We start from the raw sequence: 27,143 nt of genomic DNA, 5'->3' as shown, positions 1-27,143 counted from the left end.
GGGAGAGAGGGGGAAAGAGGGTAAAGGGGGAAGTTGCCCTGATGCCCAGCAAATTCAAAGACAGCAGTGGTAGGTGAAGCCATGGGCCCTTTAAAATCGTTGCTGAAATGCTGTGTGGCTCTGAGGACTTAGGGGGCAGGGGAAGGAGATGAAGGGAGGAGAAATACTACACTGCTGACAGCCAGCTGGCCTGGGCCCTGCCCTTTGTCACAACAATCATGCAGCTTACTGACATGTAGGGCCACTTGGGCAACCTATCACTGGCCTAGATAACGGTCCATTCGGGCCTTACACTGTTTAGCTGAAGATCACCAAGGCTTCAAGCGAACGAAAGTGCTGCAGTGCTCGTACATCACACAATTACTGGGTAACCCTGCCTGTCCCCCTCCTCCCGCTCATTGGGAAGGAAGTTCCCCATAACAATAGGGCTGCAGGCTTGGCCCCAGGTGACAGAAAATGGTGGAGACCAATGTTCCCTCTAACTTTTTTCATCCACATGAAGAATAAATGTTATGTGCACCATGGCATGTGTCGATGTGCACCACCAGCACAAACACACGTTACTGGTTGTGGGCACTCTGCTAATCAGCAGGGCAGCATTTACAGTCACCCAAGCACTCAGCTTACAGGGAACACTAGCGGAGACCTGAACTCAAATGGTACCTGCTGTCACAGGTGGCAACACTCCCACAACCACCACAAGTGACCAAAGGAAATGGGAGATTCTCTCTCTGGGAGTCCTTAATTCAAAGTCCAGGTGCTCGTCTGGAAAATCTGCTCTAGCCAAACGAGTTTGAATGCAGGGATACGGGGGTAAAACGTGAATGGATCATGAAACAAAAAAAGTCAAAGTGCTCTAATGGTCCCTTTCTGGCCTTACAATCTATTTAAAAAAAATTGGAGCCATCTCAGCCTATAGTTGTCCACTATGTGCCTCTAGTAGGAGAGCACCGCCACAAGACCACCACAGATGAGTCTACATAAAAGCACAAGCACAACTAGTAATGATAGCTCTGAACCTAAAGGGAGGGAGGAAGAAGCTTTTTGGCCTCAAGAGCAAGCGTGGTCTGGATGTTGTAGTCCTACTGCTCAGGATTTAATTCCCAGCTCTGGAACAGAATTTTTGGGTAGCCTCAGAATGCTCTCTGTAAAATTGGTATAATCCATTCTCTCATCTTCATTTGTTCTGCTCAGACTCCATTCTTCGGGGCCGGTCTCAGTCTGTGGATTCACAACTGATCTCTGATTTTGGCCACCCCTCCCAAGCACAAATAAAACACGACTCCCGATTGATATTTAATCAACTTTATTTCTGTATTCGGTTACTTAGTATTATCTACTGCTGTACAAGAGAACGCAAGAGTTTAAAACTGTACAAAGCAATGCAAAGGGGGACAGCTAAGAGATGGTGGAGACAAAGGGGGTGCTAGAAGCACAAAAATAATAGGGCACAACGTGGCTACTTCCCAGGAGTGGTGGAAGACGCTGGTAGAGTTGAAGGCAATAAAGCTAGGTTCTATACACTCTGAAGTCTCTTGTGCAACTTTGTACGTGTCTGACCTGGTAACAGAAGCTTGTACAAAACCTTACATAAAATAACCATCCTGGTTACATTTAAAAAAACAACAACTAAGGGGCACACTGAACCCCCACCCATTCTTGGCACCAATTCTGTGCTTTAAAAATATACTATGCCAGTAATTTTTTAAAAGGTACCTACAGCAGCTGTTTAAAACAGGATTATACAAACACCACAAATATATATATTAAACATTTTCAACAAATAAACTCATTTGTACCTGTACAAAACTGAAGCAACACACAAACATTGTTTTTCAAGACAAAAAAGAAATGTGCAAAATAACCCCAGAGAAGGCAGCTTAATAGCCTGCTATTTGGAGAGGCCAGGAGAGAGCAGCTCCTGTTGATGGACTGGGTGCCCTCTTTTTGGCTGCAGAGGTGAGAGTCTTTATTTGGGATATGCAAGAATTCCCCTCCCTCCCTCCAAGCCTTTAAGGTCTCAAGGGTTCTCCTCCCCCTTGTTTTTTAACTAACTTGCTCGGTTTCTCTTTGCCATGCATGTAATGCATCGTCAAGCTACTTTCCATCACATCACCCTCTAGACGTCTGGTCTGCTGACATACTGCAAAGCTGAACGCACACTGCTCACACCCTTCCTCCTGGGTCATCTTTCCATCCACTCGCAGGGATGACACAGAGGGTTGCTCGTGCCAGAGAGCAAGGGAGAGATTATCATGGACAATGGGAGGCTGGAGAGCTTTGATCTGAAATGCTCTAAGCAGCTTAAAGCAGAAGATTCCCTGGCAGATCCATTTTGGGGGCACCTTAAGCTTACAGCGAAGTAGAAGTTTGTGGCTGTTAAGGATCTGCAATCGATGTCAGTTTGGAGTGGCTGGCTCTCCAAGGAGGATGTTGCATGCCAATGTTTTATGGCAGGAGGAGGCACCTGACCTAAAAGCTGTAGGCTAAAGAGACCACAAGAAAAGAGGGGGAAGATGCCGAGGGGCTTCTCGAAGCCCCTTCGTTTTCCCAGTCCACAACAGGCTTTATCTGCCACTGGTGTCACGGGCAGTGAAAAGGAAGACAGACAAGACAGGAAAATAATGGAGTGAGGGATGGAGAGTGATGGTGAAAGAAATGAGATTTAATCTACATAAAGGAACAGTTAAGACAGCGTGAGACAGTATCGTGACACTGACATGAGCCACAACCACCTTAGCCAAGTTTCTTTTTTTTCTTTTTAAAAAAGTGTCCATGTGGAGATTTTTGGTGTCTTCACTTCCCATGGAAGTATTTTACCTCTTTGCTTTTCAGAAGGCCCCCATCTCATGCCATTCCACACTTAGCACCTGGCATTTGACCTGTTGCCATTCCCAATGCTTCCCCCTCCAAGCTTCATGTACTCTCCTTCATCTGGTATACTGGGCAGAATTTGCTCCTAGACAGCAGGCATTCAAAGGATGCTCCACAGGTGTTTGCTAGGAGCCGGTAGGAAAGCAGCAAGGGGTGTGCAGAGATTCTGCAAGGGTGGTGGATTTTCGGTTTGGTTTTTCTTTTGGAAGCGTGCGGGGATGTGACTCATCTGCAAAGGTCATCTGAGTTGTGAAACAAAAATACTTGAAAACGTCCATTTTCAGGGCATATTTGGTTTTGGCATTGGAGGAAGGTACTTGGGCAGAGGGTGTCCAGTACTAGCAATAATGGGGGAAGGCTGGCAGAACCACTGTCCAATGGGTCAGCGCCAAATCATTTGCCTGTTTCAGTTCTCACAGCACCTTTCTAGCTATAGGTCATTGGTAGAGCAGGTAGCTCTTGAGGGATGCTGGCAACGGCAGCGTGGGGATCTCGCTCAGTCGATCCTTGCCCAGAGCCAGCCGCACAGAACGCCGGCACAGGTCCATCAGAGGCAATGGTTCGGCTGCAAGACAAAAAAGCCACATGTTAACTTGGGACAGAAGTTAAGAGTCTTTTGGCTGTGCTGCTAGTTACAACAGCCAATACTCAAGAGGAGTAAGAAAAGCTGAGACTCCGGCCTGTTCAGGAGCCAGTCTACCCAACATCCTTTGCAAGCGAGGCATCAGCTCTAGGTTACTCTGTGGGGGGTCCCAGTAGGCAACAAAGGCTGTGAACTATCCATAGCAAGCATGGAAGATGGTGCATGCCCTAGAAACACCTACTGAAGATAAGAACGGCCATACTGGGTCAGACCAGAGGTCCATCTGGCTCAGTAGCCTGTCTTTCGACAGTGGTCTATGCCAGGAGCCCCAGAGGGAGTGAACAGAACAAGTAAGCTTTCTCCTATCATCTATTTCCAGCCCCTGACAAACCAACAGAGGCTAGTGATTCCACTCCTACCCATCTGGGCTAATAAGTATTGATGGACCTAACCTCCATGAATTTATCTAGTTCTTTTTTTAACCCTGTTCAAGTCCTGGTCTTCATGCCAGTAGGATTGGAAAGGAGATCCTGGAATCCCCCATAAGGAATTAAGGAAATGTAGCAGCATTCAGTGAAGGTGGGAGATCCCACATTTTTAGACACCACAATGTAGGAACCTTTGTGAAAGCTGTTTAAATACAGGACTGCATCTCACAGTATGATTTACCCCTTATAGGCACATCAAAGCCATGCACTGCTCTTCGCAGTCCTAGGCACCCCAGAAGCCTTCACATGCTTACTTCTGACTCCCATAAAATACAGAGAACCCAGCTCGATCAAGCTTCACAAGCTGCAGCAGAGAATCTCAACTCAGATTTAGCAGCACCAGCCGGGGCTAGACACAACACCCATTAGCTCACTGTTCATGCAGCATGTTTCATAACACTTTATTTGGAGCTCACAAAGCCAGTTGTAGTGGGATGTCTTTCTGTATATCCTTGGTAGACTGGGTAAGTTCCCTGGGCCAGCACTGCATCCCCCCACAGTGGAGCTAAAGAGTTTCTATTCAGTGAACACTTCCTGAAATGCAAGCACCATGCTATTAAGGCTGCAGGTCCACCAACAAGGGGAGAGAAGGGGGCAGCTGCCCCCAGGACTCAGCGATTCAAAAAGGCCTGGGGCTCCCGGCCACCACCACTGCTATCGTGGTGTCAGAGTCCTAGACCCTTTAAATCGCTGTTGGAGCCGTAGAGCTGAAGGGCTGGCTGGGGAAAGCTAGCCCCCACCACTTCCAGGAGTATGGAGTCACCCCCTCTTGCCCAGGGCCCAGCAATTCTGTCGCGCCCCGCCCCTCCCTCCCATGCAGGTGTCCTGATTGCTAAAGCTAAATCTTGCACTAAAGTATGCATCACTGATCTGGGTAATTTTTCTTCTGCAGCCAACCAGCCCATCTTCCCTCCTCCCTCTCCAAAAACCCTTAGTGCAGCAGCTCTCTATTCACCACTTCCCCCTTCCAGGGACATTTTCTAATGAGGACCTCAATCTCCACCAGAGGATGATGGGAGCCACCCTGAGAAAAATCCAAAACCTAATATGAAATCAGCCCCAAAGAACAAGTTGAGCTCATTTGCCTAAGTCAGGATTTCAGGGGCTGGGGTGCATAAGGGCTCCAGCAAACCAGGTTTTACATCGATATTTAAGGAGGCAAACCCACAGCACAGACTTGTGGGCGCTCCCAGAACTGGGTACGGAACATGCTCTACCAGGAAGTTTGCAAGTATGGTTCATGACAAAAATGCTTTCATCATACAGTAAGGAGAAAGCTCAGAGGTGGCTGGCTCCCACCCAGGATTAGGACCCACCTAATGAAAAAAAGCCAGTCGTGAAAAGCCCAGCTTTGTCCTGGATCCACAGTTACATTTCAGGTTATGTTGGACTCATCATGGCAGCATGCCAGCAGTGAAGAGTTGGGGGAATGTTTTTCATACTGAAGTATTGCATATGCACATACGGTGCCATACACATCAATGCATTAGGGAGTTGCTGTCCAGTGTTCCCTGTAAGCTGAGCATGTGGGCAACCACCCAGAAGAGAGTCAGGTGCTGCCCAGCTGATTAGCGGAGCAGCTAGAGCCAGCAGCATGAGATTCTACTGGTGATGCACATAACATTTATTCCGCACGTGAATGGAAAAAAAAATCGAGGGAACATTGCTACTGCCTCTAGCACTCAGGAAGGAGGAGGAATCTATGAAGGTCAAGCTCTCAGCACAGTGAGCATAGGGAATCCAGGAGGTTGAGATAATTTAGAGAATCTCCAGTCTGGCATCTCCCTATCTCTTGGGTTACAGTTCTGCTACCTTAGCAAATTCAGAGCCCAGAAAAAATGTGGGATTCTATGGACCAAACAGAAGAACCTCAGCTTTCAGATGCATGAACAGCAAATAGGAGATGCAGTTAAACCTGAGTGAGCTGCCACAACAGATTAAATACCAATGAATATTTACTAGGAACATTTCACTGATCTCCACAGCAATGACTGGTTTCTTGAGCTCTGAAAGGGCAGACAGCATGAACCAACGTTACAGCTGCACACAAAGAAAAGGATCTGAATTTCCTGGAGTTTGGACTAGATTAAGTTCTCCAAACTCATCCGGATTGAGCTGTAGATAAGGGGCAAGGTTTTTCAAAATCCTCAGCTTTGGGCTTTGCACTACCCACTTTAAGAGGCATCAGTTAAAAAAAAATATCCAGGCTGCTGCTCGAACCTCCAAAACGGGGACTTTACTAATCTTGGCCACATGTGTCAATTTTCCTGCTACTGGGAGACAATGTTCTTCAGTCAGTTTGCTGACCATGTGTGCCATTGCATTCATGCTTGCTTCCAGAATCATTCCAGAAAAAACAAATCCCTCTTGCAGCTCTCCAACTCTTCCCACATTACTGAGTACTACCCATGAGGGCAGGGGACTAGACTCGATGACCTCTCAAGGTCCCTTCCAGTCCTAGTATTCTATGATAAGAGTTTTCAGATCCAACCTTCCTCTTCAGTCTGAAGCACTGACACACTCATTCAGGTTTCTTCCCACCATTTTCTGATCATTGTAGCCATTACACCTCTACCTTTTGGCCTCCCAATCCTCATTACACACCAATTCACAAGACAGCTGGTTACAATCAGCCTGTTTTCCCATTAGCAAAACCATGGCAGTTTTCTCCAAGCAGGTTAGTTGGAATCCTGTCATAGGCCCCAAGGCCAGAAGAGATCTTTGCAAACATCTAGTCTAATCTCCTGCGTAACACAGGCCAGAGAACTTCCCCAGAGTCCCTCCTAGGGCATGGTTTTTAGAGAGCCATCCATTCATCCTTGATTCCAAATTCAGAGGCCATGCATGTCAAACCAAATCCTAAATGCCATTTCCAACCCATACTCTTTAGGGTCTATACATCTCTCCCTCCCCCTTTCCCACCCATCACGTGGCCCCTCTGCTTAGCCAACAATGACAGCCTTGCCCTCCAATTGTTCTCTGCTCTTTCCACTCGGATCCATCCCTTTGTCTGACCTGTCCTCTACATATACAAAGACTTCCCTGCACAACCCTGAAGCTCTGCTTCAGAGCAGCAAAGTCAGCTAATTAATGGCATCGTGGCAAGGCATATGGGAGACATGAGTAAGTTATTTTAAAGGGCAAAGAGGCATACTTGTTTCTCTGAGGCCAGGTCTGTCTACACTACAGCTGAAGGTTGGCTTCAGGTACGCAAATCCAGCTATGTAAATAACATAGCAGGAGTTGCCATATCTTAAGCCGAGCCTTGGTGCCGTCCTCAGAGCAGGAGGTCAACAGGAGATACACTCTTGTTGAAATCCCTTACTTCTCACAAGGAGTAGGAGTTCTGGCATCAACAGGGGTGCCCTCAGTGTTTAATTAAGCAGGTATATGCTAGACTGGCTACATCAAAGGTCAGAAGATTGACCAATGCAACATCCGTCTTCTACATGGTTTAGACGAGGCTTCATTCTACTCCCCACTTCAGGCCCCCCACACAACACCCTTCATTTGTCACTTTGCCTGTAAACTCTTCCAAGCAAGGACTGAGTCTTTGTTTATATGGCATGCACCACAGAACAACTAGGACCCTCCTCTGGGCCCATGGCATCACTGCAATAGAAACTTGCCAATGCAATGGCCTTCAAAGTGGCGTTCGATGCAGACTAATCCTGCTAAATTGCACCTTATCCTACATTGATTTGCGAAGATAACCCCAAAACCGCCCCGTAAAAGTGACCAAGAGGGGCCAGGAGCAAGCTTATGTTGGCGGGTGAAAGGAACACCCAGAAGAACAAACCATGCTGGATTCTGAACTGCTGACCCGGAGAACCCAGCCACTGCTCGGGGACCCCTTTCACAAGCATGGAGCCGTTTGAGTGCACTAAGCTCCGTGCACCAAGTACTCCAGCGCAACTGCAGCCAGCAGCTGTTCCATCTGGGAGCGGAGATCTGACCATTACTATTTCTCATGGGCAAAGCTAGGCTCCAGTAGCCTCATATCAAGTGCATTAAGTCCTGGAACCACTCCAAATGGAGCAGACATTACAAGACAGTTTTACACGGAGTTCTCAAAACTCCAACCTATATTGCTACCTATTGGCTTCACCCCGTGGAGCTGAACGGGTTAGAACTGAGCGACTATCTCCCTTAGGCCATGCTATGTAGCAGAAGTTGGGAGTTCCTTGTGTCTGAGTGCTAGGGCACTTCTGCCAAGAGTTCTCTATTCAAATGCTTGATCCCATGCCCTCCAGGATCAGGCACCTGTGCTCCCGGCAAACTGAGTGCTTGTGCGTTTGCTCAGGAGAGATTAAAATGCTGCCAAGCTGCTTAGCCGAGTGCCCACACCAGTTTCTACCGGTGGCGCACTTTCGCCTGTGTTTTGATGCATTTAAAAATGTATTCTGCACATGGTTGAAAAAAATAAGAGGGAACATTGTTGGGCACCTTTCTGGACATGCTCCAAGACAGTCTGTTTAGGGACAAGGAGGCTGGGAGGGGCCATCTAGTTTTTAGTTGGGCAAGGCAGTCTATACAGGCAGCACTGGCATGGTGCATTTTCAAGTTTAAACATCAGCATCCCCAAGAGGCACCTAACACATGGGGAGAAGACATCCCACCTTTATCCCTACTTCACACATGCACTCGCCCTATCCCTGGTCCCGCAGAGCTAGCCCTTGCTCATCCCCGGTAAAGCGACATACAAAGCATTCCCAGCCGTTGCCTCTGGCGGGCTCCTTTCAGACACAGGAGACTTGACAGCGTGATCAGCAAACACCGTAGTGCGGACAAGAATCTGCGTTCCAGTGAAAGCTTGATTTAGGCCACCTCAAAATTAGAGCAGTCTCCTCCCATTACTGTTTAGGACAGCAAGGGGCCACCTAGGTTAGTGAGGGGGCCGCATGCATGACCCGCCATCTCAGTGGGCCACAAGACTGTCATGAGTAACACTGTCTCCCGGGACATGGTAGTTTTGCTAACTAGGGATGTTAAAATGGGTGTAATTAAATAACCCTGTAACTAGTAAGTTTCAGCAATTACACGATTACATGCAAGACAGAAGTTGGTTCCTGCCTCCCCTCACCCCCACAATGCTGCCTCTTACACAGAGGCAGCAGCGGGACAGGGGGGAGCAGGGAGGAAGCTCCTCAGAAGCCAGTGCATGTGGGGAGCTAGTGCCTACCCACCCCTGTGGGGCAGCAGGCAACTCTCTGGGCATACTGGGAGCCTGCATGTAACCATGAACATTAACAGATTACCTAGGCTCAGCTGTTAACTGTGTACACGGTTACACTTTCACATCCCTGCTGATAATTGTGGTTGTGTACCTAGGATTTGCAGGATGTGCTGATGTAACCGTAGCAGCGCTTTGATAGCCTGCAGAGGGAGCACACAGCTTTCACAATGTTGCGTGCAATCAGCACCCACCTCGCTTCACATGCTCTTGCTTTACGTGCATGTCACTTCTGTAACACTAGTAAGAAAAAAAAGTTACACAGACTGAAACCAGCAGAATCTGGCCACCCTATGCATGGGAAACGATAAACAAAATGTCTCGTGAGCCAAACACTGAACACATGCAGCCCCTGAGCCACAGGTTACCCACTACTCTACTAGTTTGGGAGGACAGTGATCCATGATACAGGTGCTCCAATCCCTGCCCATCTGTGCCTGGATGTAATCTCAAATGCCGGTTTCCTCTGTCTACTTCTGCATGGTTTGGGACCTAGCTACCCTACGAGACCAACCATCCCCAAAGAGGTGCTGCAGCTATCAGGCTTAGCTGGAAAGCTCCTACCAATGGCACAAGGAAGCAAGGAGTGACAGCAGAGGATTTTGGGGAAGGGTCCTGGCTAGTGAGCAGGGCCAAGGTCTTCCTTTGAGCCGTGTGCGCGTGGGGCATGGGTCACAGCTGTGCCCATGTTTTCCTACAATAGGTACCCGGAAAGTAGGTAATGGGTGCCATTAAGACCGCTCAGTTCCTGTGCAGAGTAAAATTACATGAGTTTGGATATACTCAATAGGCAGCTGTCCTGGTACCAATGTAAAAGCTTAGAACTTGCTACATGACCAATTGCACCATTGGCCAGGTTTGCTCAGGGTCTCTGTATACTAAACGGAAAAATCAAGAAACCAAACAGTAGGTGTTTTGTAGCAGGTCAACTTAGGAGAAATGAACCCCTCCCTCCCGCCCAAAGACTGAAACAAGCAAGACAAATGCACCGGAGATCAGTTTCCACTGTTTCACTCCAATACCTGTGACTCAGCACTAGCTTCGTCTCAGGCCAGGAATACCCTATTGCGTGTGGCTTGGTTGCCAGGTTTGGCCAGATCACAGATTTCCATTCTGCCGTCCAACCCGGGTAGCAAAAACTAGGAAGAGCTTTAGTGCCGAGTGAAACATCTCACTGGTCAAAACAATTGTCCTTTTTGGTCTGTGTACAGCCACTAACACCACAAAGTCCTGTTCTGTGATTGGGACTCCCGGGGGAGGGGAGAACCAGAATACAAATACAATGGGTGCATTGCCTTCATTTGCTACTGTGGCAAGGAGGGGCAAGTCTGCAGTATTAGGCATTTGCATTTTGTTTTGCTGAAGTGAAATATTTCAATACTACACTCAATTCTGAAGGGGTGCCACCATTGTACCCCAGGTGCCACCATGTACCAGGTACCAGGTGCCTTTCGCATGGCTTCAGTGAAGAACAGGTATGTTTACCCTCCAATACAGGAAGAAAGTATTCTACAGCACCCTGGAAACAATACAAGACAGATGCTTCTCTAGAGCTTGGAGTGAACATGCTACCCTTTCTGTGTTACCTCTGAGTGGAGTATGTGCTCCAATGGGGAGGTGACATGCAACACATCACCTTCATATTGGTGCACATAACAAAATTCATGTGGCAGGGGTGGGGCTAAGGGGTTCTGACATGTTTCAGTAGCAACAAATCCAGATTAAGCCATTCCTCTAAATGAACTAAGTCACTTCGGTACAATTGGGAACAAAGAGACAGACGGGCATTATCCCAAGACCAGTTTGAAGCTGCGAAGCTTGTACTAAGCCTGGTGATGAATTGCCCTCTAGAACTTACACTGAGCCATCACAACTATGAGGGTTTTCCTGGCTACAATACCCAACCCCACACCGTGTAACAGTGTCCCTTCACCTTGACAGGGAAAGGACAGAAAGCTAGTTGCTGAAAGAGGTGGGCTTCCAGTCTAGTGACTGCACGGCTCTCTACACACCTGCCTGCAGAGTGAGTTTAGAACTTGCTCTCCTGTATCATGAGTACATGTGACCTTGCTGGAAAAGGGAGATACAGAGAAGCAACAGGCTTCTGCCTTGTCTATTGGCCTAAATCCAGAGTAAGGCACTGGAGATTCTGGCAGTAAGGAAGGGGAGGAGAACACTAGCATTCCAGAGAGACACTTAACACAGATGGCTAGAGTCCCAGCAGTAGCATTCATCTCTGCACTGCTACCCAAAATCCACTCTATACAGACACCTAAGAACTACTGAGTGGAGATGTAAAGGATTAACCGATTACCCAGTAAGGGCAATGCTTATTGGGTAAGCAGTTTACTAGCAGCCTGGCTGGATTGGAGCTGCCCCCCTCCTGGAGTAAGGAGGGCCTGGCCCAAACAGACCCCCCACCTGCATCATTGTGAGTGCTGTTCCAGACCGGCCGGGTCAATTGCGCAGCAGATGGAGAGCTGCTGCAACCTGGCCAAGCTGGAGTGACCCTCTGCCCGAGAAATCCCATTTAACTGAGGATTTTACACACTTACTACTGAGCTGCTTTCTAATTTCAGGCGCACTACGCTGATGGGCAGACAGACCTGTTGGGTTTACCTTGTAGGGACATAAGCTGGCTGCCCAGTAGCTGCACTAGATACAGTCAGAAACAATAATTGTTCTTTTCCAACATAGCCCATCAGCAGACACTCATCTGGAGTAAAAACCCCCATCTTCCCCCAAGCCCCAACAGTCATTTCAGCTTCCACAAGCTGAAGCTTTCAGGTACCTAAGCTCACTAGCTATTGGGAAGAGAGTGGGGATACGTGGTTTGATCCCATTCGAGGGGCTAGGAAGGCATGCAGAGAGTCGCACTTTCAGCGTAAGTTGTGGGAAGTGATACTCACGGTCAAGCCCGTTCAAGTAGCGCATCCGTATTTCGCAGTGCCCCCACACTGCGCTTACAACTGGATACAGTTTTTTCCCTTTAAGTCCTCGAAAAGCAACACCCATGTACTGCCCATCTACAATGAAGCTCAAGGTCCCGTCGTCCATGTCCAGGACCACCAGGAAAGAGTCCGGCACAATGAAAGTCTCATCAGGTTCTAAGAAGGCAGGGTAGGTTTTACTTGGCTGGTTCTTCCCATCATGGTACAGTCTGTTCCGCCCAAGGTCCCAGCCCCAGGATTCATGGTTGTTTCCTATCAGGGTTGTGTACCCTACAGAATGCAAGGGGGCATCTGCCGTAGCCACCCCTACCACAGCATGCGTGCCCCGCTGCCTCATGGCCCACGTGATCTGCCACACATGCAGTCCCCTCGTATATCCAACTTTGCCTCGGATGGCATCTGTGCTCTGAGCCACCGGATGCCGGTGAAATATTAGTTTGTCGTCCTCTTTCACAAAGACGTTTAGCGAGCGGTCATCATTGTTCCAGGAATGCAGCAGCTGGACTTCGTAGGAGACCGGGGGCATGTCCAATAGCAAGTCTAGGCGCGTGGGCTTGCAGTAGTCCAGCCCTTGAAGCTCCTGCTTCAGAGGCCTGTAGGCAGGGTCTCTCATATCCACAGTCTTTATTCCGCCAGTGACTTTCTGACCCATCTTGTGTTTCAATTTCACCTACTTACAAACTCCCAGGGCAAGCTCATCAATTACCCTCCTGCTGTCATTCAGCCCCAGTGGAGGTTGCTAGGAGACCTTATCAAGATGCGCACAGGTCAGAATTGCCTAATGGAGGGAAAGAAAAACAAGGAGAGTTAAACATTAGTGCACAACCCATAAACAAGATTTCCAGAACCTGGCTGTCTGGGCAAACAGAGCAAAGGTCACTACAAAGGCAGCTAGGCAAGTCACCCATTTAAGAGCACTGGCCCCAGACAGAACGGGAGGGACCACCCTGACTGGAAAGAACAACAGATGTGAGAGGACAAGGTATGACTGCAGCACAAATCTAGTTCAGGGGCGGGAAACCTTATCTGGGCTGGGGGCTGCTGACCCACAGAAAAATCAGTGGGCGGGGGGAGGGAAGCAAGTGAGAAGCAGAAAAAAAGTTAGAAAACCACATTCCCCGCACAGACCAGAGCCTGGGGGGAGGGGGAGGGGGGGAAGGTAGTAGATTTTGTGGGGCCCCTACACTCTGGGCTGGGACCAAAAATAAGGAGTTTAGTGTGTGGGGCTACCGGGATGCAGGCTTGGGGTCTGGGTGGGAGGGAAGGTGCAGGACTCTAGCACCAGCTCCCCAAAGCTTGGTTGGAGCCGCGGGCCTCAGGTGCCAAACAGAGGCTAGCTGGGGGCTGGATCCAGCTCCCAGGCCATAGGTTTGCCACCTGTAACCTAGCTAGTCAGTACCAACATCAGCAAAGCCACGAGCATGGTGGCTTAAGTCTGCCTGGGACTCAGGGTAGTTAGGCAGTTAGCACATCCTGGAATCCTTGCTGCTGCAGCTTCACAACTATTTGTGCTTGCACTGGCTGGATTAAAGGTCAGGTCAGTCTCCATAGGATGCAGTTTCACCTCTGACTGCAGTGTGGACATCCTACACCTGCTGGGAGCTTGCCCAGCAACACTCAATGCAGGTGAAGTTTACATTTCCTAGCTTCCTTATTAAGCACATACAGCCTCCCACAAGTTGCAAGGAGGACATGAGTCTACATATGGGGATGGAAGCTGCATGTTGAAACCTGGACTCAAGCCCTTCACGCCTCTTGTTACAAAAAGATTGTGTGGACGCCATTTAAAACACTGAAACACTGGTTTTTCCTTGGGCTACACAGACTGGACCATCACACTGTCACTAGACCAAATTACAGCTTTTAGACACAGGGCTTCTCCAACATGCAGTCTCCCCATAAATATCCCTCCTGCATTTAATCCCCAATTGCTACTGCTAAGTATTCTACTGTATGCTGCATACACTGGTACAAGAGTTATAGCCGGATACAGGCAGAGATTCTGTTTGATGGCCCTGACAAGGCAATTGGTTGTAGCAGAGACAGCTTTTAGCAAGCAGAGCGTCTCTTGATTTCATCCCCCACCTACACCTTCATGGACACGAGCTTCACGAGACACCACAACCACTTCCTGGACCTTCCACCTGTGTGTATCTTTCCAGATACTTAAAGGCCCTGGAATTGCATTCCAACTGGACAACAGTCAAAGCAAGCTCTACCACTGCCCAGAAGGGAGCCAACACACACAAAAGCCTTTAACACTCTGCAAATAAAAATCCCTAAACAGCCCCAGGCAACTACTGCAGCTATTTCAGTCCTTGTAGCAAAGCCGTTCCCAGAGGCATGCCCAAGTTCAGATGGATTGAAGTTGCATGTAGAGCCTGGAAGGAATCGCTTTCATTTTACTTGCAGGGTGAGACTGCTCTGATGGGACAGTGGAGCTCACTTATATGGGCTTGGGTATTGAAGCTTAAAGGGAAGGTGCAGAGGTTACTGCATGATCAAGATTTAGCTTGTTCTTGCACAAGCCTCCCATATTTTGACCTCCCAGGTCTTGTTTTGCAATAGATAAGACAGAACCAACTTCCAGACACAGGCAGCTGCCATTCAATAAGAAAGATGGCTGAAATATTACTATAGGAGGGAGGGTAAAGGAACAGGCTATGTTTCAGTGGGTCCTTCTTCACAGTTATTTCCTACCCACCGTGCTCTGAGATGGAACCTGACTGTGGGAACATTACAGGGCTGGCGCTGTAGACTACCAGGCAGCAGTTCAGCACTTCGCATCCCATTTGTCGGCCCGGTAAGGCCACGTGAGATGAGGAAGCGACTTGCGCAGATTTCCCTGGAGAAGCTGTATCTGGCTGAGGGAGCTGGATCCTGCCTTCCTTGGCTGGCTGCCGTTGGTGACAAAGCTGTTGGGGTGGGAGGCAACCCTCTGGGCTCTGGGCACCCCTGGGAAACAAATTACACAATGCCAACACACAGGCGAGGCTGGCTCATGCTTCTGGGAGAGCCCTGAATGGTTTTTCCTTCCTCAGCTCAGCACTGAAACAGCGGCTCCTGAAAAAGCCTTAAATGTGGCTACTTCCCAACAGCAATAAAGCTATTTCAGTGATCAAACAAGGGAGAGGCCAGGCAAGAAGGGAAAGCCCCAGATAGTTACAAACCTTTTGCAGAACTGGAGGTCCAGTTAGAGCATGCACCCTCCACTGGCACAGCTCTGGAGAGGGGCCTGTCCCCTGAATCCCCAATGCTTGCCTACTCCAACCCTTCAATACCGCGGAATACCTTGGAAGTGTCCTGACTTTGCAGAGCTGAAAAGCAGCAGGCAAACCGGCTGGGCCCAGCCTCAGAAGCTCACATTCCAGCAACGCTTGGCAGCCGAGCTCCCCATTGAGTTACTGGAATCCAGACAGCAGTTACAAAAACCCTCCTTGTAGGTTTCGTCTCAAATTCTCTGCATCATTGGGGCAGCTGCTCTTCCCAGGGAAACAGAACAGACTAAGAGTCCGGAAAGAGGAGCAGGATTCCTTGCAACAGTTTCCTTCCAAGGCTTGAGACAGACTTACTTCAAGAGGAGCCTATCTGCTTTGAGACCAGCTACCTTCATGAACCGTTCTGTGGCATGGTATCCACCCAAGCAAATCCGTTCTCACTCCGCTACACAAGCAACCCTCTGTTTATGAGCCGCCAGAGTAGGGGCAGCTATTAGGAAAATAAAAATATGGGAGGGGAGGGAACTAGCTTTCTAAGAAAAAAAGTGTTATTTTAACACTTCCTGGAGTGAGGCAATCACCCAGAACTCCTGCCAGCCACAGTCACAACGGTTACTCATGACCAGGACCACATCTGGCATGGAAAATTCATGGTGCGTGAATCAAATCTTATAAAAAAAGGTGACTGGACATAAGTGGCAGCAGTTTCAGTAAGAAGCAATGGGGGAAAGCTGTAATGTGTCAGCATTATCACAGGCAGAGGGATCAGCTTCCCCTGCTTTGTGCTAACAAAAAGCTGCCGAGACTACTGTGCTATTTTAGGTGCCTGCAGTCCAGAGGTTATGCAGTTCTTTGGCTATTTGCATAACATGCTACACCACACTCACACAGCTTCTCAAGCTTTCAGAGCAGTGTTTCTTAAACTTTTTAAGACCGAGGAACACCAAACAATTTTTTTTTTTGAGGTACACCAAGGATTTTTTGTTGAGCAAAGAGAGAGAGAAAAAAAAAGGTTAGGGAGGAAAAAGGGTCTGAGCGAAGTTATTGAGGAAAAAAGTCGCCTGCCCCTTTAAGGGTGGCCATTTTTAATTCTGTTCTCCGCAGCACACCTCCAACTGCCTCGTGGCACACCAGTGTGCCACGGAACACAGTTTCAGAAACACAGCAGCTCCACAGCAACCAGCACCGCTACGTTACACCCAGAAGGGATCCCTCACAGTTTGACAGGCTAAGGCAGAATCGGTCAGCTCTGCTAGAGGGACTGAACACTGTGCAAGTTGACATCCAGTTATAACCAGTAACAATAATCGAGGAGAGCCAGCTTTGGCTGGGAATCACATTACCGTAAGGCAGGATTTGCGCTTTACATCCCAAAGATTGTTAAAGCAAGCTCTGCATTGGCCAAGTAAATTACAGCCGCCGCCCTGGTGCTCAACAAGAGCAAAGCAAAACAGAATACAATCCTCCTCTGCAAATAGCTGCGTCCCCCCAAGGCTGGACTTCAAGACTATTAGAGGGCTGGCTTACCTATTAGGGATCATAGAACTATGCATTAAACCTCCCTACAGATGGCTCAGCGGGAGAGATGCAGGCAGACGCAGAGAAAAAGGGTCACGAGAAACCAAGCACCTAAAGCCACAAACCTTCCACCACCAAGATTTTCAGGTGTCTATAACTGCACCTATCAGCTTGGCATCTACACACTGGAACATCTCCATTAATCATGCAGCCTGTGCTTGCTGGAGGTCTGTATTGCTCTACCCCCGTTTGGCCTCACAGTTTTAAAGCCCCGCTTTGCTCTTATGCTATTCTGGGTTTACTCTTAGCTTTCAGAGCTTTGGAGAGGGGGGAAAAAAAGCATTAAGCAACCTGGTATTTTCAGAGGTAGGCTCTTCTGTTAGTTTAGCTGTTAGAAACTAGCAGGGAATTTCCAATGGCACAGACATGTCAGGATCTAAAATAAATGATGTTGCGAGTGATCATATAGGAGATGTGGCATTTCACCAACAAGGGCTTTCATGTCTCCCTAGAGGAGCGGAGACACTGTTTGGACTATAAAAGCTATGGAAGAACTGCCGTGGCAAAGGCGCAAATGGAAGTGGAGTTGAACAGGTGTCCCACCTAGAAAGCCTTCTCTTTGCGACACCTTGTCTCTCCTATGAAGAAATGCTGCCCCAACAGTAGGGAGGAGGGTTAGCTCAGTGGTTGGCACATTGGCCTGCTAAACCCAGGGTTATGAGTTCAATCCTTGAGGGGGCCATTTAGGGAGCTGGGGAAAAATCTGTCAGGGATGGTACTTGGTCCTACTGTGAGGGCAGGGGACTGGACTCAACCTCTCAAGGTCCCTTCCAGCTCTATGAGATGGTATATCTCAAGTCCACTCCTTTGCACTCAGAGCAGGACCAAACACCATGTAGATCATCCCCGAGGCTATGTCTACACTACAGAGTTTTTGCGGAAAAACAGCGATTTTCCCCAAAAAACTCAGGGAGCATCCACACCTCAAGCGCATTTTTGTGCAAGAGAATCAAAACAGAGGGGGTTTACACACAATTGGTATTCCTCTTTCTATGAGGAAGAATGCCTTTTTGCACAAGAACTCTTGTGCACAAAGGCATATGTGGACGGGGAAGAGGGTTTTTTTGTGCAGGAAGAGGGAAGAAGAAAAAGCACAAGTACTCAGGCGGCCATTCTGTCCATAGCAATCACTGCTTACTTGAGAGATAGCGCCCAGTCAGTCTTTGGTTTTTTAGATGCAAACCTTCTTCCAAAAAAGCTTCTTAAGAAGCCTGCGGTATAAACGTAACCTAATCGATGTTCATCTAACATGCTCTTAAGTATATCCAATGATGGAGATTCCACAACCTCCCTTAGCACTTTATTACAGTGCTTAACCACCTTGACAGTTGTGAAGTACTTCCTAATTTCCAGCCTAAACCTCCCTTGTTGCAATTTAAGCCCATTGCTTCTTATCCTATCATCAGAAGTCAAGGGGAATAATTTCTGTCCTGCCTTCTGTAACACCCATTTAGGTAGTTGAAAACTGCTATCACATCCCCCCTCCGTCTTCTCTTTTCCAAACAACAAACCCAAATCTTTCAGTCTTCCCTCATCAGTCACATTTTCTAGACTTTTAATCACTTGTTGCTCTTTTCTCTTCCCTCTCCACTTTCCTGAAATGTGGTGCCCAGAACGGGGGACAATACTCCAGCTAAGGCCTAATCTGCATCTCTCCACAAGCCCTCTCTCCACTTCCAAACCCTTGTCCTGCTTTGGACATCTAGACTCTTCCACACTACAGAACATTTGACTTTGAAAGCAACTGACTCAGTTTGGTGATAGCACTGACGACAATCTAAACCCAGCACTTCGCAGGCAGTCAGCATGGTGTCTACCAACTTGACGGTTTATGGTCTCGTCCCAACAGGGAAACGTTCTGTAGTCTAGGCAAGACTTAAGATTCAGCGCCATTGCTTCTAGTTTCTTTGCATTTGCTTAAAGCACTTCCCCAAGTGAGTCTGGAAATTTCACAATAATTACAAGATCTGAGAACAAAATCTGACGACTGCATTCCAGACAGGCTAGGAGGAACCTGGCAGATTCATAGACTAGCCCCACTCACCCCATCCCTCAACCTATGATGCTCTCGCATCTGAAGTGCTGTGGTAACCCATACAAATTAAATCAATCTGGGAGGTCTGAACGAGGAGGAGGAGGAAGAGAAGCCCTCACCCCAAAAATGGAGCCCACCAGTTCTCTCTGCTCCATCTAAAGTCAGACAACAGCACCGTTTGAACAGAGAGGTCATTTCAAGGAGTCATGTTCCAAACCACATGGGCTTTAAAGGTCAAATCCAACAGCAGAAACTCCATCTAAAAGCAAAGTGGGAGGTAGCGCTAGTCTGCAGAGCATCAGCACATGGGGGGTCTCTACACGAAGCAGGGATCTAGTATGGGGCACTTTACAGAGGGGTCCAGAAAAATGCTAGTGCTGTTATCTCAACTCCAGCCCAAACTGTCAAATTTGCAACAAGTCCTGCCCTGAGCTTTCTGCACTTCAGAGGGTTAAAGCAAATATTAAAAGATGCATTAAGGAAAAAAGCAGAAAAGCAGAACCTCATCACGTGGTTTGCTTCCCTTTGCTCTGGGCACAATGTTGCCGAACACGAAGCAGCAGGAGGGGATGTTAGACAGGAAAGCACCTCCAGTGTGGACCACAATGATGGATTCGTTATAAGGAACCTAACAGCACAACTGTACTGGTGTCAGGGCAGACAAAGGAGATCAGTCTCTGTTCAGTTCCAAACCTGGGAGAAAGGCAAGAGCTGAAAGTGCCTCCAGCCAGCTATGAAAGGTTTTGGAGAACAAGTTCAAAGCCACATAGAGCTGCTCTGACCATGCAGAGGTGCAAAGCAACAGACAACACCCTCCTAGGTCCTCAGGCACAGAGTCCTCAACATGCTTTTCTCCCTTCCCCATTTCCTGTTGGAAGTCTTGCTCTTGGGCTGTTCGTTCAAGGGAGGGTTTACTCTGGTGCATGCTCTTCCCACAGTATGTACAGAGCTTCGATGGGGAAGAGCTCAGGTATCTATAGAGCATCCAGAGTGCTGAAAAAAGTCCTGCCCTCCATGCCAAAGAGCTACAGACCCAAAGATACCACAATGAGAGGCCAGGGGAAAGGCGATGCTGTGCAGAGCCACTTAATCGATCTCCTTTTAAGAGCTCGGTGAACTGCCTGGTACAGCCCTTGTTGTCATTCTATCACGGCCTTTTCGATCACTCTTCGTTGTAAAAGGCATTTGATTTGGCAAGTCTCCCCAGCTTTTTTTTTTTTTAAATGACTAAGTCAGTCAATGCTGTCCCTCTTCCTATTTGTTAGAGACCAGGAACCCCCGATGGGCCGGGAACCCAACTGGCATGAGGAGTTTTGGTTCTCGACACTGCTCTACCTCCAATCTGTCCCTGGGGCAAACAATTCCCCTCTCTGCCTGCAATTCCCCTAGCACCCTTTGATTTGGGTGAGGACTCACTGACTGAGTTTGTGCAGTGCCTAGCACAACAGGGATCCTTAATCTCTGCTAGGGCTTCCCCGGGTAGATGTACACTCCCAACACGTGTCCACTGGGTTCGGGCATGTCTCCATGGCAATCCAAGTGCTACTCTAATACAAAGCGATAATAATCCTGCCTTCTCTCTCAGCACTGTCCAATACAAAACCTTGGGGACACTGAACTGAAATCACCACCAACAGTAGCCCCACTTTAACCCCAAGGGAAAACACGCCACTCAAGTTCCCCTGTGAAACTAGCACAACTGTTATCCACAGACCCGTTAAGCTTTCATCTCTCCGAGCCAGGACAGCAAGTTGATGTTGGCATGAGCAGAAATGCTGTGAAGCGTCACAGCTCAGTACCCGGGTCCACTCATAAAGGTGAATTAGAGGGCAAGTCCAGGACACACAATCCTGCTACTCCCCCTGCACTCGGAACGCCTCCCCAGGCCCAGCACCTGTGCTAACAATTAACCAGCGAGTTGAAACTGCAAGATCGCTTACCTGCCAGAAGAGCCCTTTGCCTGCTGGCCTGGGATCTAGTTGGTGTGTCCCAAGCACTGAGCCAGACCTCGAACAAGCTGCTCTAGTAGCTGCTAAGGAGCACACAGGGACCACTGTATGAGCCACACAGTTCGCACTGGTTTTGAAGTGTTGCAAATCAACTTCAGCAGACAGGCAGGCACAATCATCCCTGCCCAGCATTAGTTTTTGGCAGTGGTTGCCGCCCTTCTGCAAACTTGCTTCACAGACCACAACACAAAGTCACCCAAGGGGGCAGCTTCCTCCCACCCCATCCACCAACAGAGGCACTTGGAGTGGAAAGATTCAGTTCCTAGAAGAGCCTTTATGGTCCCTCTGCAGAAAGCAAAACTCCCTTTGCTTTCCTCCTGTTCTCACAAGCTACCAGAGATGGCACAGGTCCTGGCAGTCGGATTGAGCAAGAAAATCCTCTTCTAGATCAGAAACCCGACAAGTAGCTGTATTCTGCAGATCTGCATGGTATGGGGAGAATAAGCCACTTCCCAGCCCAACCGAACAGTGCTCTGCAAAAAGCAATGCTGGGAACCCATACTCCTTTGCCCTATGCCTAGGTGTGCGTTACGGCACTGCTAGGACCTGGAGCAGTTTAAAAGACAGCTGTTGTACAACAGGGAATTTGTGGAAGACCCCTGCCCGGGAGATGGCCTCAAAAGTTCTCCTATCAGAAGCTTTTTGGGTAGCAAGTGAAATCCGCCACAGGCATCTCATGCGCTATGGCTCATCCTCAAACGGTTCAATTCTCCAAGCGAACACCACACATCCTAACAGCAGGGCTGTCAACATGAATGAGCCAGCGCCCAAAATTAGCTAGGCCCACCCTTGCTCCCACAGACATCTCCATAAAAAAAACAAAGAAACACAACTGAGGAGCTGCCTGTAGGAATCCAATCTCCTGGTTAAGTTTCCACGGTCATCCTTCCCAGTACAGCCATGAAACTTTGCAGAGAGCAACAAGGTGGACTTGAAGCACCTCTGCAGGCAGGACACAGACAACTCAGATTCCAAGTCCAGAAGAAATTACTGCTATCTGATCTGACCTGTTCAACACAGACCAAAGAACTTTCCCCCAAATAATTCCTAGGGCACAGCTTTTACGGGAAAAAGACCTTCTCATCAATAGATTCTGCAGCTCTGTGTTCATTATGGTAGTTCTGCATAGCAGCCAATAGCTGACATCAAGACATTTGCTTTGGTGAAGATCTGTACCCAGGAAGACATGTCTGGAAGGAGGTGGTTTCCTGCTCCTGTCAGAGATGTTCCGTTAGATTATACAGGCCAGCTGCAAGAGCCAGTGAAGTCTAATTCCCAGATGCAATGCATGGATTGGCATTTGCTAGTGGTCACAGAAAGGCCAGGTCCTGCCTTCGATTTAAAGGAGGAAGTCTGCTCTCATCTCACATCACAACATTGAGTGGATGCACCCCAAATGTCATTAGATGGTCTGCAGCTCTCAAGGAAGCTTGTAGGTTCCTTGCCAATTCCAGCTGCAATTCAAGCAGCAGGTACAGACACAACATTTTCTCAAGGCTCTTAAATAGCCTGCTCGAGCCTCTCCCAAACCAATTAAAATCTATGCAAGAGTGGCAGCTACATTTCAAACAGTGCAGCGTGTGTAACATGGAGCCTGATCCGGCAGGGTCCGTATCATCTGGCATCCGGTCTTCACTGCTGGGCAAGGACAGGATTTTCAGAAGACGGTGCTCTAATCTTTGCAATGCTTTGTTAACGAGGAAGTTCTCTCTCATAACTATTACCCCGCCCACATCAGGTCTGCTTTGGCCCAGAGAGAGGAAAAAAAAAAAGATAAAACTGCATTTCTAAAAAACAACCTTGGTTGAGACCCGAAGTTCCACTGCAGACAGCTCTGGCATTTTCACTGCTTTCAAGTTCACAATGGATCATTCCCCCCACTCAGTCCCATGTAGGATAATACCACTTGGGCAGGGGAGCCACCAGGATCACCAAGCCCCTGGGCAATGGGGGGCAGAGTGGGAGGGGCAGGGCTAGGGCAGCTAGCCTCTCCCCCAGCCACCTGGATGGCACAGCGCCCCTCCCTGCCAGATCCCAGAGTCGCCTGGTGCGTTGGCAGTGATTTTGAAGGGCCAGGGGCTCTGGCTGCTGCAGTAGAACCCTTTATAAATCACTGGGCCCTGGGGAAATTCCTCTCCACCCCCCCCCCCCCGCACCAGCGTGCGTGCACTTGGGGCTTAAGCATTACCATTAGCGCCACAGATCTAGCGACACATGTGGAAGGGTTTGTACCCTGTCAAGTGCTACCAGGGTCTCCTTGGCAGCGATAGGACACCCTGGTGCTTTCTAGGCAAGGATGGACAGGGAGCACATTAGTTTGCTTTTTTCCCCCCTCCTTTGATGGAGCAGGACTGGCACAAAACGGCGCCATGTCGGAAGGCAGGATTCCACGTTTAACAGTTTGTAGGCAAACCAGCCCCAGCTACTTGCAACCTGATGGGAAGAAACAAACGGTGCCACAAATTGTAGCTCCATCAGTCACGGGATTGTCTCTTTAAATAAGGCTGGTCCACACACAGCGCCCGTACTCCACTGTTCCCTATGCTGAGCCAAACCATTATTCCATCACCATACTGAAGCAACATTTTTTAAATTAAAATGTTCACACCTGAGGACCTAGAGCAGTTACTTCTCCTCTGTGTCTCCGTTTCTCCTCCCATCTGGGTCTCAACCAAGGTTGTTTTTTAGAAATGCAGTTTTATCTTTTTTTCTCTCTCTCTCTGGGCCAAAGCAGACCTGATGTGGGCGGGGTAATAGTTATGAGAGAGAACTTCCTCGTTAACAAGGCATTGCAAAGATTAGTGCACCGTCTTCTGAAAACCTGTGAGCTCATTAGCCCTGCATCCAATGCCAAGCACAGTAAGAATCCCATTTCTATTAGGGTGAAGGTTCCTGCAGTCACCACCATTATAACCCTTTAAAGGAGGATGGGGGAACTGGAGAGAACAGCCAGCAATACAAATCCCAAAGGGACTCGCAGCCTGTTGCCTTGAACCCTAAGACCCAGGGAGAGGCAGCACTGCCCAATGACTTCTGGGAAGCAGATTTAGCAGCTCTATATTCTAGAAGGCACCTTTAAGAGAGATAAGGACATGGGGACCGTGTTCCCTCCATTTTGCATTTGTGTACAGAATAAATTTTGTTGTGTGCACTGAGACATGTGCTGATGTGCACCACTAATAGAAACACATGCTGGGTGCTCTGTTAATCAGCTGAACGGCATTTGAATCTCTCCTGGGTGGCAGCCCAAGTGCTCAGCTTACAGGGAACACCGCATGGGGATATTTCAAGAATTTTGACATAGCTAGGTCACTGAGTAGGTTTTCACTGTAAGCACTGGCAGGATCCAACTTGGTCTAATAGTTCACTTGCCAGCCACCTCCCCAGGGGACAGCCCTGACAGTTTGAGAACACATTTTTGAACTGATACTGAACAACATCTCCACCAAAGCGCTGAGAAAATTAGCCAAAGCCCCTTCCCATGTCCCCAGTTTGCAGCTGCAGCCCTGACCTTCCCCACAACTCTCCCCTTTGCTCCTCTCCAATATCCTGCTGAGCCAGAGAATTTGGCTGCAGCCCACTGGCAAAATGTTGTTTTGATCAGCTGCTAGTGGTACTGTGTGCGTCTCAATAATTCCCAAGCAGTCTTACAAATCAGAGAGCTGATCTAACGAGCTCGGTTTCCAGGTACATCTCGTGGTGTCTAAGCCACCTGCAGTTCCACAAGCCAGACTGTCAGATGTCCCGACAACCATTGCCAGCGAGAGTTAATCCAGCCATCTGTCCACAGCTCTCTATGAAGCGAGCAAAGTGTGCGGATGGGTTGCAGACATACCTTGTTTTTATGCAAAGGTTGCAGACAGCGTGTACCGGAGACATGGTTGATGATGATCATATGTGGTGAGTTAGAGCAAGAACCATCGCTCTGAACTCCAGATAGACTCCTGTGGAGGAAACACGAAGCTGCGGTCTGGCAGATACGGCAGCACTGAGAGCCACCTGTACATTGCATTATGCATGGATTTGCCTGCCCAGTAATTTTCCCCACATCAGAGGGGGAAGTTAGGAGGTACCAAGAGAACAACGTGTCCTTACAGTAATTAGGCAATTACAGAGAGCTATTCCTTTCCAAGGAGCTTTGCAAATATTAGTCATCAGCCCTCCCATGCCGCAGTGTAAGCATTTCACCAATGAGGAAACTGAGTCAGATTTTACGGACTTGGCTGTAGGCCAGTGTCAATTGCAACATATGCTGGCATGGCAGCTGATCCACATTCTTCAGTGAAAAAGGGACACTGACTATTTCAGAAAGCTGATTTGCTAGATCAGTGTTTCCCAATTTAATTGGCCACAGAACCCTTTTGAACTCAAAAGAATTGTGTGGAACCCCTAACAACATATGGATATCAGCGCTTAGTAGTGACATCATTGTCCCCACTCTCTGGCTAAGCTGGCATTACACAGGGACACGTGTCGGGGCGAACAAATGAAAACTGTTTTCAATAAAATTCATAAATGCTTACATATTAATTTTTTAAATCGTAAAATGTTGTAATGGAATTTTCGCGTGGAACCGTTATTTTCACTTCGTGGAACCCCACGGTTCCACAGAATACTATTTGGGAAACACTGCACTAGATCAAGTGCCTGCCCCAGACAGGAGAACAAACTTTCAGAGGGTCTGAGCATGCATCATTTGCCATCGTTTCTCTAATGTCAGGACTAGGGGCCAGGCGCTCCTAGTTCAGCACCTCAGACTAGTCGTTTCTTTTCTCAGCCATTTGCGGACATTTATAAACATTACGGAGCTGACGCAGGTGCTCGTCTGCTCAATAGGCGCACAGTGGCAAACCAGCAGGGCCTACTGAAGCCGAGGCTCGTGGGCAGAGTCACACGAAGAGATGGGTATGCAGCACCTCACACCAGAGTCAACACCATTTGCAATTAAGTCTAGGATCAGACTCGGGGGATGAAGAGTCAATGGTTTAAATCAAGGGCACAGCGCCCAACATTGCAGAATCAGCGCTATGGTTTCTTATAAAACAATACTTCCAGAGCCTGTAATGGGGAAGGATTCGAGAACCACAGTATGGTGTGGGCACAAAGTCAGTGGAGGATTTCACCTTTTCTTTGGAATCTCTCCTTCCATCTCCACCCTCCTCATACCGGCCCTATTCCTGAAGTTAGCTTCTAGCCCTGCCAGGACTTGAAAAGCTTACATATGCTTCCCCCCCAAAGACAACCCTTAATGAGCCAGGCTTGGTTTGCATCATCACTAGCGAAGATCCCAAAGCCACGGCTTAGCAGTGCTGGAAAGACTGGTTTGGGCAGTTGGGAGACAGTAGTGAGAGGTGCCTGCCATGCTGTTATCCAGGTTATGTAACAGGGCCTTGCCTTTCCTCACCTGTCTCTCAGGCAACCTCTCCCTGCTTTTACAAGCTAGCCTTCACATCCCCCTTCCCACACATGCTCAGCACGCAGGACAAAGTGCAGCTTTTTGAAACACAAGGCACTCTCGCAGGCTTCTCTGTCTATGGTTCCTGTCCTCCAGTCAGCCCAGAAGCTACTGGAGGCAGGGGCTGTGTTTTTTATTTTACTGCACCTTTCCCTGATAGGACCCTGGTCAATGACTAGAGCTCCAAGGGGCTCCTACAACCCCCAGCAATACCCTGCGCATAGCTGGGTATATCAGACACACGACATTTCATCACATTTATTTAGCAAATACCGGACATTTATATTTTCTCAATTTGTTTCCCAACCAGAAAGCTCAAATACTGGACTGACCAGTTCAAAACCAGACACCTCGCAACCCTAACAACTGACAGCCATAGCCCAGGCCTGGCCAAAGAACTGAGACACCACTAAATTAATACCAATTGCATCATGGCTTTGGTGGGGGTTTTATTTTACTTAAAAAAAGAAAACTTCAGCTGACAGGCCTGAGTCACACCCAGGTGGTGAGCTAAGTGGGTAGAAGACTGATCCTTTGTGGCCACACCAACTTTCCACTTCTACTTCTGGGGTGGTGCACCTAAGGCCTCAAGAAATAGTTGACACGTTACTGGATTTACTGAAATCACTAGTTCTAGCTCAGTGCAGCTGTTCTAACTTGGAAAGCTTCATGCGCCTGTGACTCATGGGGCGTCTAACAGCAGGTGGGTAGGTTTCCTA

At 48.5% G+C, this 27,143-nt stretch overlaps 1 protein-coding gene across 7 annotated transcripts in view; it reads right to left on the bottom strand.

Moving 5' to 3' along the window:
• Nucleotides 1-1,289: 1,289 nt before the first annotated feature.
• Nucleotides 1,290-27,143, bottom strand: part of SPSB1 (splA/ryanodine receptor domain and SOCS box containing 1) — an 80,339-nt gene continuing 54,485 nt past the window's right edge. For 3 of the 7 annotated variants that reach the window (XM_006127088.5, XM_006127090.5, XM_075906490.2), the window contains exons 2-3: nt 12,088-12,907; nt 1,290-3,439 (exon numbers count right to left, since the gene is read on the bottom strand). In XM_006127088.5, the coding sequence (XP_006127150.1) occupies nt 3,312-3,439; nt 12,088-12,781 (822 nt within the window). In that variant the 5' untranslated portion in view covers nt 12,782-12,907 and the 3' untranslated portion in view covers nt 1,290-3,311. Of the gene's footprint in view, nt 3,440-12,087; nt 12,908-15,299; nt 15,695-20,900; nt 22,647-24,804; nt 24,914-27,143 lie in introns of those variants that run through there. The other 4 variants (XM_075906489.2, XM_075906491.2, XM_006127091.5 and 1 more) reach the window with 4 other exon arrangements.

This window comes from Pelodiscus sinensis, chromosome 24, assembly GCF_052426305.1.
Source record: "Pelodiscus sinensis isolate ZL-2025 chromosome 24, ASM5242630v1, whole genome shotgun sequence".
NCBI lineage: Eukaryota > Metazoa > Chordata > Testudines > Trionychidae > Pelodiscus > Pelodiscus sinensis.
Note: the sequence above shows the minus strand (reverse complement) of the source record. Positions and strands in the feature narration are given on the sequence as shown.